This window comes from Spinacia oleracea, chromosome 3, assembly GCF_020520425.1.
Source record: "Spinacia oleracea cultivar Varoflay chromosome 3, BTI_SOV_V1, whole genome shotgun sequence".
In the NCBI taxonomy this organism is placed as follows: Eukaryota; Viridiplantae; Streptophyta; class Magnoliopsida; order Caryophyllales; family Amaranthaceae; genus Spinacia; species Spinacia oleracea.
Window position 1 is genome coordinate 83,351,648 of NC_079489.1, and position 13,404 is coordinate 83,365,051.

Here is a 13,404-nt window from a genome sequence, read left to right on the forward strand (position 1 = left end):
GGCTCGGGAAACATGAACGGTTATCTCAAATCTTGGTAAGGAGATCAATTAGGTCATCATCTACTAGGTTATTACGCGTGATGGATGATGGCTCGGGAAACATGAACGGTTATCTCAAATCTTGGTAAGGAGATCAATTAGGTGTCATCATCTACTAGGTTATTACCCGTGATGGATGATGGCTCGGGAAACATGAACGGTTATCTCAAATCTTGGTGAGGAGATCAATTAGGTGTCATCATCTACTAGGTTATTACCCGTGATGGATGATGGCTCGGGAAACATGAACGGTTATCTCAAATCTTGGTAAGGAGATCAATTAGGTGTCATCATCTACTAGGTTATTACGCGCGTTGGATGATGGCTAGGGAAACATGAACGGTTATCTCAAATATTGGTAAGGAGATCAATTAGGTGTCATCATCTACTAGGTTATTACGCGTGATGGATGATGGCTCGGGAAACATGAACGGTTATCTCAAATCTTGGTAAGGAGATCAATTAGGTGTCATCATCTACTAGGTTATTACCCGCGATGGATGATGGCTCGGGAAACATGAACGGTTATCTCAAATCTTGGTAAGGAGATCAATTAGGTGTCATCATCTACTAGGTTATTACCCGCGATGGATGATGGCTCGGGAAACATGAACGGTTATCTCAAATCTTGGTAAGGAGATCAATTAGGTGTCATCATCTACTAGGTTATTACGCGCGATGGATGATGGCTAGGGAAACATGAACGGTTATCTCAAATATTGGTAAGGAGATCAATTAGGTGTCATCATCTACTAGGTTATTACGCGTGATGGATGATGGCTCGGGAAACATGAACGGTTATCTCAAATCTTGGTAAGGAGATCAATTAGGTGTCATCAACTACTAGGTTATTACCCGCGATGGATGATGGCTCGGGAAACATGAACGGTTATCTCAAATCTTGGTAAGGAGATCAATTAGGTGTCATCATCTACTAGGTTATTACCCGCGATGGATGATGGCTCGGGAAACATGAACGGTTATCTCAAATCTTGGTAAGTGAAAATTTATACATGAATAGTGTTTAAAAATTTAGAGGAATATGAATGGTTAATAAAATTTTATACTATTACTTCGACATAAATATGTAATTAATAAATCATTAATACTGACCTTGTTCATTAGTAATTGACATATTTGTACACATTGTAACATAACCAACAATTTAATTATAATTAATTATTAAGGAGGGTGCACAACTAGGATATTATTTATTTTTTAATTTTTTTTTCAACTAAAGTTAATTTGAAAATTGAAAAAGCTAACACCTACTCACCTACATGTCGGACGACATCATTACCATGTTTGACCAATTTGTTTTTCATGTGTTGTTTTATTTGGAAATTAAATTCGCCGGTTTAAAAAATTAAAGCTTGGTCTCCCTCAACCATTTACTTAGAAAACCACTACAACACCCAAACTCTCTCCAAACGCCGACGGCCTCACCCGCGTGAACAGTGAATGTAAGTAAAATTGATCTCATCACTTAAATCCTTATTCTAGATGCACCAATCAATATATTTGGTATGTGTTCATGTTAAAACATGATTGCATGTGTATTTTGTTTTAAAATTGATTAGTAATTGAAGTTTCAATCAATTAGGGACGACCCTGCTGCACACGATTTTGGGGAGGTGGCTTCGATTGCTGCAGCCTATGCCATGAATTCAGATTCAATTGATTGCAATACTGGTGAAACAACCCCAGAACAAGAGGAATTGGAAGCCGATGCCCTCGAAGAAAACGAAAATTGCAGTCCAGAAAACACCGTTGATGGTGGCGCCGGTTCTACTGTTTCCCCACAAGTATGTTACACTTACCATCTGTTTCGGTTTAGTAAAAGTTTTTTGTGAGAACCTAAAATAATAATAAGCTAATAAATGTTGGAAAAAGGCAAGGTTAAGTATTCATTTAGAATATAATCAAGTAATTACTCTGTTGAACATGATGTAGACCGTTCAAATAGAGAAAAATGAACAAAGGGAAACGGAAGAGATACCCATCTTTCACGACATCGGAGTGTCTCAGGTATTATCTTTTAAGACATTACTTTTTAAGAAATTGGGTAAAAAGTTGTAAGTAGATGAAAATGAATAATGTTATTTAGTTATAAGAAAACACACGCACAATGTTTTTCAAATATGATCCTTTACGGGTATAATGTTGTGCTTTACAATAGGATAAAATTTGGGACGACATAGGCATTGGTGAGCATTCAAGCCCGGTTCTAAACTTTGAAGACATTGAGGTAAAACAACCGTAATGTCTTACTTAGTTATTTAAAGTTCAAAAGTACTTGATAAAATAAGAGTGGTCAATTGTATTAGTGGGTAATGTTACATGTTGCTGCAACTTTTGCTATTGTTAGAATGACATTCTACCTGGACATCAAGAAACCCCACACGATGACCAGTCCGATGATGTTATCAACCACCCCACAAACGTTGAACCTAATAACGAGCAGATGCCACAAAGGGAAACCGATAGGGTGGTGAAAGATAAACGTCCACACTGGCCTAGGAGAGGAAGGCCGCCTTTGACGGATGATGAACGGTTGAAGCGTGGGAAGCCTCTTGGAAGGTGGGTTCCGGGTGGCCCAGGAAGGCCACCATTGGGGAAGGGTCAAAGCAAGGCAGCAAAACCGGTATTTTACTTTTTAAGCTTTATTAGTCTACAACAACAATTCGTAACCATTGCTTGTCGTGTTTGTAACGTGTTTCCATAAATGTTTCATTTTGTTCAGCATACGTCGTTAAGGGTTTACCCTCAATTAGTTATAGACGCAGTGAATGCAATGTGTCCAGTAAGAAAAGATTGGGTTGCGAGTGCGGGGTTTAGGTCCATTCTACAACTTAAGGTAAACAAGGTAGATAGACATTTTATGACTTGGTTAGAAAAGCGGTGGGACTGGAAGGGACAAGTTCTTCTTATACGTGATGACTACGAGATTACAATTGATGAGGAAATGATATCTTGGATCACTGGCTTACCAATTGGTGACCAAGACTTCAACTCAATGACATTAGGGGAAGATGAAATTGTAGAATTCCAAACTGCTTACAACACTCGTAGTGGGATTGATTACACAGAGGTTTACAACAAATGTAGTGTTGAGGTCAATAAGTTCTGGTTTACAAGGAATTTCTTGTTGTTGACTATGGGAAGTCTATTTTGTATGAACAAGTACAACTTCATAACCCCAAAACTACTGCCATTATTGAAGAAAGAATACGTTGAGAATCCGGCTACATGGAATTGGTGCGGGTTTGTGTATGAATGGATGACAGGTCGTGGGAAGGAACCAGGAAAAGCTTCTGCGTTTGTATTATTGGTAAGTTAATAGTTGACTTATCTGTGTTATAACACTGTGGTGAATTATTAATCAGTATTTTGTATGTTGACAGATTGCATACCTGGATCGTATCAAGTTTAAAAAAACTGGAAAGTTATGGTGCAAAGAAAAGCCACGCATAGGTGCTTGGACCACCGAGGACATGGACTTGGTCATTGCTACTGATAAAGGGTCCAACGGCGAGTTTGGAAAAGCGGAGGTAAATTCGTAAAAACACACACATATCTCACATTATCATAGCTGAAAAAAGGAATGAATGCACTAACACACCAATGTCCTAACACACTAAAAACAGGTGGTTCGGGACGTTGTTTACGGTAAAGACTACCCAATTGGAAAACCAGTTACAATACCACCTTGGATCCATCATCTAGGAGACAATGTTGTTGGGGAACCCATCATTCCTCCAGATGTGCAAAAGGTCAACTTACGCCAACACAAGGATCAGCAACAACCAAACAAGAAGGTAAATTACCTTAACCAGGTAGTATTTTATACAGCCTATTCCAAAATTTTGAAAACATTCACTAATGAAATGTATGAACTTAACCAAATACGTACCGAATGTAGGGTAAAGTCCCTAATAAAAGGAAGCGTAAAAAAATTGCTAAGAGAACATCCAGTAGAAGTTCCGAGGATGAATACGATACCAACGAAGAAGATGATGAAACCCAGTCCGACGATGACATCCACAGAAGGGACTTCGCAAATCAACCGCCGTTGGTTCATCCTAAGCATGCAAGGATTGCTGACACGATACTGGCAAAAAACAAAAAAGCACCTCAAGTTCTTTTCAAATGCGGGGGACATTCACTGACTCGTGGTTTGTTGTATTCCTCTTTTACGATTCCAGGAGAAATAAATCTCCAGGTATGTGTTGTCAAATTATGTGCGTTTTCATAACATATTGGCCACGATATTCTGTCTCGGAAACATAATGGTAATTTCCACTTACAGATTATGGATGCTTGGTGTGCTACTTTGAACATGGACATCTTAACGAACCCTGGAAATAAATCATACGTGATCCACCCAACGCTTTTGGTAAGTGTATTACAAGCGTTGATGTTATTGCAGGTGGATTAAGAATAACAATAATGACCATTTTCTTGTAGAGTGATATAATGGAAATTGACATAAAATCAAACACGTATATGGAGTTGGAGGTGCAGAAGGTGAATGAAATAAAGAAAGACTTCGCAAACAACTTTGTTTGGAATGAAATCAAAGAGGTAAAATATCCATTTTATGTCGTTCATATATTCACGCTATTTGGCCTAATCATAATTCAGCTTAAACCCACTTGAAATGCAGTTGTATATACCCCTTTTCCTTGGTGACAATTGGTTAGTGATTAACATATCCGGTGGAAGAAGAGAGCTGAGGTTATTTGACCCAAGGATAAAGCCACATACAGCTGAATCTGCTGTCCGTTTACTAGGCCTCAAGATTGTACGTCCTCTATAATTTTTATTTGTTAGTTGAAATGATAAATCGAATTGTGAATCATGCGTCCTGAAACTTTTTGTGATGTACACCAGGCTAGCATAATTGGGCAGATTCCACCCCAACCCACCGAGAACGACGTGTGGTCATCGTTTTCAAAAGGCGATATCAAATTTGTTGTTAGAAACAATCCGTCCGCGAAAATCGGTACGGACTGTGGCTTGTTGTGCATGCTCCACTTGTTGTCTGTCCTGGAGAATGTGCAAGATATGATGAAGGTAACACAATACTTTGGAATGGCTTTGTTATTAATTAAACAACATACAAACGATGATTCAGTTGAATGGTTTGAATTGCAGACTTATTTGGACAACGATAATGGTGTTAGGAAATTCCTACTTGCTCGGTTGGTGGGAAGCCATCACAATGAGGTCAAGTCAAATGACGTTTTGAAATTAATTCTAGGCAAATATCCGGCATAAGTTTCGTTCCAAATTCCTACTACAACAATGATTTCTTTAGAATTTGGGTGGATTAATATTACGATGTGATCATATTGTATTCAGTCACATTCAGATTGTTACATTATTCAGAATATTTTTCTCTTAATCCCCCGGAATATGTAATTCATGCATCAACAACTCCCTTTTCGGTTATTTTAAACCTACATACATTTAACTCTAGCGTAGATGATAACAAGATACTTATCATTCTTACGTAACTTTGGTCTGCGGAATTAGTTGATTTTGATAAGAATAACCTTGTTCCTATATTCCGAGTCCATCCGTTGCCCAGAGCAGGCCGAACCTTCCTTCCGGAGGACATCATGAAATGTGTAGAGGAATCGGAATCAGTTGGAAACACATCAATAACATTATTGACCACTAGGACGGCAACATTGTATTGGGATGCAATGGACTTCAAACCGTATCCAATTGCACGAAGCAATTGTGTTCGTGACTCTAGCCCTTGAGCCGTGTTCTCAAAATGGCTAGTGCAAATACTTGCAATAGAGTCTATAACAACTAACCTGACATGCCTGCATGTGTTGTGCGACTGTTTAATCAACTTTACAACCCAGTCAAGTACGTCAGGTAACTCATACGGTGATTCAACCTGTTTGGTTGTTATATGATCACAGGGGTTGTCATTGGGATCAAGAGAGGTCTCTAAAATGAAGGGTATTAGAGAAGTTAACCTTCGAATTGGAAAAGGTCCAATTGAGTGTATATAAATGGTTGCCCCATACATTCCACCCACAGACGGAGGTAATTGACATGCAATACTAGTTTGAAGGCAAAGTTGTGTCTTACCGGTCGCATTCTCCCCGCATAATTCAGTCACTTCACCAACACTTATTCCACCTTGCAAAATACTATCAATAGAATCGCACTTCGTTGTAATTTTTGGATGATTTGCTGACATTCTTTTACTTTAATTTACTTTTACACTAAACAACCATTAATATATATACAAGTTGTATTGTGCTACACTAAACTTGGATGTCAACAAGAAGATTAATTATGTCACTCAAACTCATACAAACTACACAGAAACTTAAACAATTATTTCTACAATTTGAAAATTACTAACAAAATACCACAAATAAAGACGCCAACATTTTCAACAACAAATGTGAACAAAATAAATGTAAAAATATTCCATTGTAGTAAATTTTATTTAATTAATTAATCGTTGTATGCGTGTCAACGACCTGTAATTAAAGACGGTATTCTAATTACTTTTATCAGCACGTGGAGCATTAAGTCACACTATTACTATATTCTGGACGCAAATGAGGCAATGGCTTCGGCCTCACGTCACAATGGTTACTGCCTTAACATAGAGCATTTCTTCCCCTTTGGTCTGAGGTTCGATACCTGGTAGCAGCGGCATTATGCATATTAACCTTCCCCCCACCCCCCCTAACCCGCACACTTTTTTTTGTAGCTTTTCCCCATACTATTTTGATGTCAAATTCAGTTCAACGCTTTGCGTTTATTTAAAGTTAAAAATTAGATTAAATTTAAAAAGTACCAATAAACAAACTTCAAATGACAATCTAGCGCAAAAATTCCATACAGATAATACGGTACCCAATTCATTATAACATTGATAAAAACAACTACATGGTCAATCTTCCTCCAAGTCTTGTGTTCCATTCAAAGGTAACATAATCAAAAGTTTGAGATATATCTTCGGACAAATTTATTTGAGATGATTCAGGAATGTCTTCTAAAACAGGTCCAATGGATGAAGAATATAAACGGGCATCCTGAACGTTGTTCGCATGCTCTTGCCTTGCCCGGTAGCTAGGAATATGGCCATAAGTAGACCTTATGAGTTCCTACAATTAATTACCGTAACTTGTATGAATTATAAGTCGTAATAAAAAATAAACATTCAAATAAAAAAAAAAAAACAATTTTACATTACCTCGTTCGCTGCAATCTCAGCGTGATTACATGCTTGGTTCTTCTTTGATTTGTCGTAAATTGAATACGGTCCTTTCTTAGACCGCCCAACATGCCTCTTATCAATGGGGGTTTTAATGGCACCATCCTCAGCAGGTTGAGATGCCCTCTTTAGGGCACGTTCATTACACTCCCTCGGTCGTAGCCTACGACGACCAAATACGTTACGTGCTTCGGGATCCCACCAACAAATAGACTGATCACCTCCTTCACCAGTCTTTCTTATACCAACTGCATCCTCCATTTTCAGCCTAAGACTATCAGTGCCTTCCGTATATAACTTGTAGGCAGCTTCATTGCGCATGGCTAATTCTTTCAAATAATTATGCCTTTGGGAAAGCTCTTTAGCTTTGGCTAACGTTGCGGTTTCTTCAGGATCATAGTATGAAACCCTAACACTCTCATACGACCTAACTTGCTTCGTCCATCTATCTAGTATATATTTCTCCGGTATAAATTGGAAATCCTCCACATCCATTTCTTTGAGTATGTGCCTACATAAAATACCCCTAAATTCAAACAACTGACATGAGCAACTGACTTCCCCCTTAACCTTATCTACTTTAACAACGTAACTTTTGAACCTTTTCCTCCAATGAGGGGAGGTGAGTTTCTCATCTGCTCTATACAATACAAGTGACCCTATTGCATTGGTTTTGGTTACGTTCGTATGGGTTAAACCTTTACGCTCATTCACAACCGCAGCAAACATCTCATTGGTGTATACAGTATGCAACACATACTCAGCTAACACACTCTTGTCCACATCAAGTTTAGGAGGCTTATCTATACTATTATGATTATCCTTCGACTCTTCCTCTGCCTTTATCTTCATACAGAACTCGTAGTTTTTAATGAACTGCGTTAATCCACAATCTAAGTTTACATGAATTTTGAATGTGCGATTCATACCTTCACTTCGTTGCGTAGAGGACATTCCAGCCCAAAATTTACCTCTATTGTACGCTGGTGCCCATTGCCGACGTTTATCATACGCATCCAGCATCCAACCCTGACGTTGATTATATTTGTCCATCACAAGACACCAAGCCTCATCAAACTCCTCGGGATCGAGCATGTCATGAACGGCGGTTCTAATTAGCGTGTCGATGCTTTTCCATTCATCGAGCTTGCCGAGATTGCGAGAGGCATTTTGTAGCATGTGCCACAAACAAAGCCTATGAGGAACCCAAGGGAAAACTATGCTTATCGCTCTACCTATTGCCTTGTCTTGATCGGTTATAATTCCCTTAGGAGGCTTTCCCATGCACTTAAGCCATTCCTCAAAGACCCAAACAAAACTCGGAGTGTCTTCGTGTGAGATTAAAGCGGCAGCAAAAACAATTGACCTCCCATGGTGGTTGACGCCAACAAACGGGGCAAATGGCATACGATACCTAGTTAATTCAGTAATTATTACTGTGTGAAGTAGGATGGAAAAACAATATCAAGTTTACTATTATCGCATGCATACAAAATAACATTACAATAACATGCACTACCACATGCACAATTAATTCAATTTCAAGAAGACTAAACTAAATAACCCATAAAACAAACAACCACAGTTATGTAATAGAAACAAATAAATAATAAAATAACATACCTGTTGCTAGAAAAGGTGGTGTCGAAACTGATCACATCCCCGAAATATTTGCAACTTCCTCTACTACGCGCGTCGGACCAGAATGCGTTCTTTAAAATACCCTCTTCATCTCGTTCTATAGAACTATAAAAATCGCCATTCAGATCTCGTTGTGCTTTAAAATACTCTTCAAGTGCAACAGCATCCCCTTTCTCAAACATGGTTTTACGACGTTCAACAGCTATGGCGTTCCTCAAATCTTTTTTGTTGAACGTCATATTATCAAAACCACCCTTTTCAATCAATTGCGTGCCAAAGTTTCTACTAATGCTAACACCGGCACGTTCATTTATCATTACCCTATCAAAGGTAGCACTACCGATGCTTCTATAGTTAACCATCATCCTACTATTTTCGGGCAATAGAGGATGATTATGCACCAAATCACAACTAATAACTACAAACTCTCCGTTTTTCTCTTTACCATAAAAAAAACGTTGCAACCAGTAACATTAGACCCGACACTAGATTTCACGCCACCTTTCTTACACTTTAATCTGATCATCTCCATCGTATGAGGCCTAGCCTCAAGCTCACCAATACCAACTCTACTAACACCCTTATCCTGTACTCCTTCTTAATCTTACTACATATTACAAACAACTCAAAACCAGTCATGTACGCATAACGATTGCAAAATTCAAAAAACTCACTACCGGACTCAAAACACATTCCTGGACAAGGGGTGGTTGGCGTAGTTGAATTCACAATAGTTCCTTCTCCGACGTCAGGTTCAACATTAAGGTCTATACTAACCATTGTACTCTGGCATAACAAATGAAATTAAACAAATAATAAATTAATACAAATTAAATTAAATCATACAATGCTTTTATACAAATAAATAGTTATCGAAAATTTTCAAATTAAATGAAAATAAACAAATAAAAAATTGATATAATAAAATAACATTTTGTTTTTAATTAAACATATACAATTAATTATATTAAAATGGATAACATACATATCTTATCCACGAAAATAAAATCTTATACACACAAGGTACATAGGTTTCTCCGTCAACTTCAATCAACAACATCGGGCATTCCGCTTAATAAATTAATGGTTCATAGATTATACGACAGTAATAAAATCACAATACATTAATAAGGATTTGGTTCTGGAAAAAAATTTACTAACAATAAACATAAAAGGAGAACAAATTTGTACATAACAAAGTTAAAAGATTACTTAGTAATTGCTTTGTATTACATGAAAAGTAGAAATGGAGTTCATGAATATTCACCTCTTACAACAAGCTTGGTAAGTGATAAACTTCTGTGGATAGTTAATGCTCAGCTTCACTTTCCGTTTTTTTTTTTTTTTTTTTTTTTTTTTTTTTGGGAAATTTAGGCGGGGAAAATTTCAGAGGATTTTTGGGCGCTAGAATGCCCGCTGTGAAGAGCAAAATGGCGGAAAAAATGAAAACCTTTCCCTCCTAAAATATACTATTTCCCCCCTAAAACCAAAATGTACAATCTGACATGTCAATCACCCATTGCATTCTAAGTCCAGTCAACATAAAACCATTTTATGTGTATGGACTCCCTTCAGAATACCATCTTTTTATTTTTCGGGCGGGTAGGGTTACTGACCACCTATATTGCTTATTAAATAAGGTTTTTCCTTTTTTTCACACCCCCTATAATTCTATAAACCCCAATATATATATATATATATATATATATATAAATACAAACCCTTCCCTTGTAATTTGTAAACCATAATAATAATTAAAAAAAACGGAAGCTAGGAGAGAGAAAAGATGCAGATCTTCGTGAAAACCCTAACTGGGAAGACAATCACCCTAGAGGTCGAAAGCAGCGACACGATCGACAATGTCAAGGCCAAGATCCAAGACAAAGAAGGTAGTTGTTAATTATCTCAATTTTTTGTATTTTATTTTATTCATTCAAACGTTAATTAATTATCACAAGAAGAATGAGACTTGAGAATCAGTTGAATATGAGAATTGGCAACACGATTATTCATACCTTATGCTGTTGTGCTTAATTTTTCATCATCTCCACTTTCATTGAAACTTAATTTGGTAGTTTATTTGCCAATCTCCACTTTCATTGAAACGTTAATTGGGTAGTTTATTCATTGAAACGTTAATTGTCATAACTATTTGTATTTTATTTATTCATTGAAACATTAGTTTATTACAATTATTTGTATTTTCCATTGAATTTGAGTCTAGTTGCGGATCTCATCCTTTCCGTAAACTAGATATGGATGACAATTGTAAACAAAAAATACAGTATATTTGTTGTTATGAAACTTCAAAAAAGGTTGATAATTATATTGATTTCCTTCTTTGTAGGGATTCCACCCGACCAGCAACGTTTGATCTTCGCCGGAAAGCAGTTGGAAGACGGCCGTACTCTGGCGGATTACAACATCCAGAAAGGTATAGTTTTCTCTGTGCATCATATCATAGAATTTAACAATTATTTTGATAAAATTTGTTGTTATTTAGAATTAATGATGATTTTGGTTGTAAATATAGAATCGACTCTTCATCTTGTGTTGAGGCTAAGAGGTGGCAAACCTGTGTCGATAGAGCCTTCTTTGATTCAGTTGGCTAAGAAATACAATACCTACAAGAAGATTTGCCGCGGGTATTTAATCTCTCTTTCCTTATTCTTTTATGTTATTTGTATATTTTTATTTTCCAAACAAATATACATAAAAAAATTTGTTTTTAATTCCATGTACGAGTTATTAAGTAGTCATGATCTTTTTTACTAGTTATTGATTATGTTAAACACGTAATTGATGAGTCTTTTGGTAACATCATGTCATTGTACCACGCTAGTAAGCTGAGGTAGTAATTGGCTAATTGCTTAATGAACAATGGTTTTCAATTAAGGAAAATAATTACTCCCTAATTTAATTTGTAGGATTAACCGATTAAATTCAACATATATGAATTATTTTTGGTGGTCAGAATTCTGAAAAGAATGTATGTGTTGTGGTTTTTCTTTGAATCACAGTTGCTATGCTCGTCTGCCGACTAGGGCTACACATTGCAGAAAGAAGAAGTGTGGGCACAGCAATGATGTAACTCTCTCTCTCTCTTTCATTGGTTTTTGTTTATTTTCGGTTTGTCTAATATTTAAATCATTAGTTTTATACAAATTAATATCTTTTTATCATTTAATTTACTATGCAGTGACAAAATTTTTTTTTGTTTTTTTTGGTTTTTGTTTTGCAGTTGAGGCCTAAGAAGCCATCTCAGTATGTTTAAGTTTAAGCAATATTGCAATGATTGAGGATAGATTAAGATTAAGAGCTTCTAAGTATAGTATTGGTTGAGAGAGGATCGATATTCTTGATATCACTAACTTATTTTAGGTGTTCTAGTTCTTAATACCGGAATTTTGGTTTGGTTGATTTAATAATGTTTAGTTGATTTGTTTGGATATTAAGGTTTGAGTGGTCGTATAATGTTTGTTTACAAGTGGTTTACTTTGTTATTGTTTGTTTCTCTTGTTTTGGACCTTTATTTTTAATTAAGAAAGTCCTCGACGCAGCAGCATCAACCCACATATAGCAGCATTAAGAAAGTTCTCCTACCGCATCCTCTTTGATGGAATTGAATTTCGTTCCTTTCTCCCATCTTTCGCCCTTAATTCTTCACCTTAATCTTCGTTCAATCTGTGAGCTTGACGGTAATTGGATATGAGATTGAATTAACTATTCTGATTTAGGGGGCTGGTACTCCGTATGCCGCTATGCGACACTAATTTATGTCGTTCATCTCTCCTTTTATCTTTTGTTTCTTCCCTTCCATTGATAAAATCTCCATTTATGCCGTCATCTTTTACCGTCGCCGCCGCCGCCATACCCGCACTAACACCGGCTTTCTCAGCCTCACCGACCAACTGTTGCGACCCCTGACCGTTTATGTTGCCGTCGACCTCAAGAAAAAAAGAAAAAAACTTGAGACTGATTTCGTTTAAACGATTAAATTGGTAAATTAACACACCAGAATTCTGATATAATGTTTTAACAATACATTTTCCTAAGTACGATATATACGTAGTACTTAAAAGGCGTTAACATTACCTCAAAAAAAAAAAAAAAAAAAATGTTAACACGCCACTTAAAATACACTATTGTTTAAACGAGTAATTAGAAAATTAACACCCGAACAATAATATGTTTTTCCAAATCAAATTATGTTTAATTTGGCATTTAAATATAGACTTTTGTCATTCATGTTACTTAAAAACTTCTATTAAAGATGGCACTGGGCTGGCCGTCCCAAAGCACGACATGAAAAAAACATGATCTGGCACGGGCATGCCACAATAAACAACGTCATAAAGGAAAAATTTCAGAAATAAATAAGGAAAACTTTGCCAGATCATAACAAATTACTGAACTAATGAAACAACAACTAACAACCGACAAAAAGCCAAAATTAAAAAGGGAATTTT

At 36.6% G+C, this 13,404-nt stretch overlaps 2 protein-coding genes across 2 annotated transcripts; one reads left to right on the forward strand and one right to left on the reverse strand.

Moving 5' to 3' along the window:
• Positions 1-6,962: 6,962 nt before the first annotated feature.
• LOC130469820 (protein FAR1-RELATED SEQUENCE 5-like) lies at positions 6,963-9,297 on the reverse strand. The gene is made up of 3 exons (XM_056839320.1): positions 8,918-9,297; positions 7,274-8,708; positions 6,963-7,184 (listed from the first exon to the last, which is right to left on the reverse strand). Exons 1-3 carry the CDS (start codon positions 9,295-9,297, stop codon positions 6,963-6,965), a joined length of 2,037 nt encoding a protein of 678 aa, XP_056695298.1.
• Positions 9,298-10,664: 1,367 nt separating this feature from the next.
• On the forward strand, positions 10,665-12,438 carry LOC110804113 (ubiquitin-like). The gene is made up of 5 exons (XM_022009681.2): positions 10,665-10,824; positions 11,283-11,369; positions 11,469-11,580; positions 11,956-12,022; positions 12,177-12,438. Exons 1-5 carry the CDS (start codon positions 10,722-10,724, stop codon positions 12,207-12,209), a joined length of 402 nt encoding a protein of 133 aa, XP_021865373.1. The 5' UTR covers positions 10,665-10,721; the 3' UTR covers positions 12,210-12,438.
• Positions 12,439-13,404: the final 966 nt, after the last annotated feature.

Coding starts and splice junctions, on each gene's coding strand:
- LOC130469820 (XM_056839320.1), bottom strand. CDS start 9,297: ATGGTTAACTATAGAAGCATCGGTAGTGCTACCTTTGATAGGGTAATG. Junction 8,709..8,917: donor ACCACCTTTTCTAGCAACAG/GTATGTTATTTT, acceptor TGAATTAACTAG/GTATCGTATGCCATTTGCCC. Junction 7,185..7,273: donor CTGAGATTGCAGCGAACGAG/GTAATGTAAAAT, acceptor AATTAATTGTAG/GAACTCATAAGGTCTACTTA.
- LOC110804113 (XM_022009681.2), top strand. CDS start 10,722: ATGCAGATCTTCGTGAAAACCCTAACTGGGAAGACAATCACCCTAGAG. Junction 10,825..11,282: donor CAAGATCCAAGACAAAGAAG/GTAGTTGTTAAT, acceptor CCTTCTTTGTAG/GGATTCCACCCGACCAGCAA. Junction 12,023..12,176: donor AGTGTGGGCACAGCAATGAT/GTAACTCTCTCT, acceptor TTTGTTTTGCAG/TTGAGGCCTAAGAAGCCATC.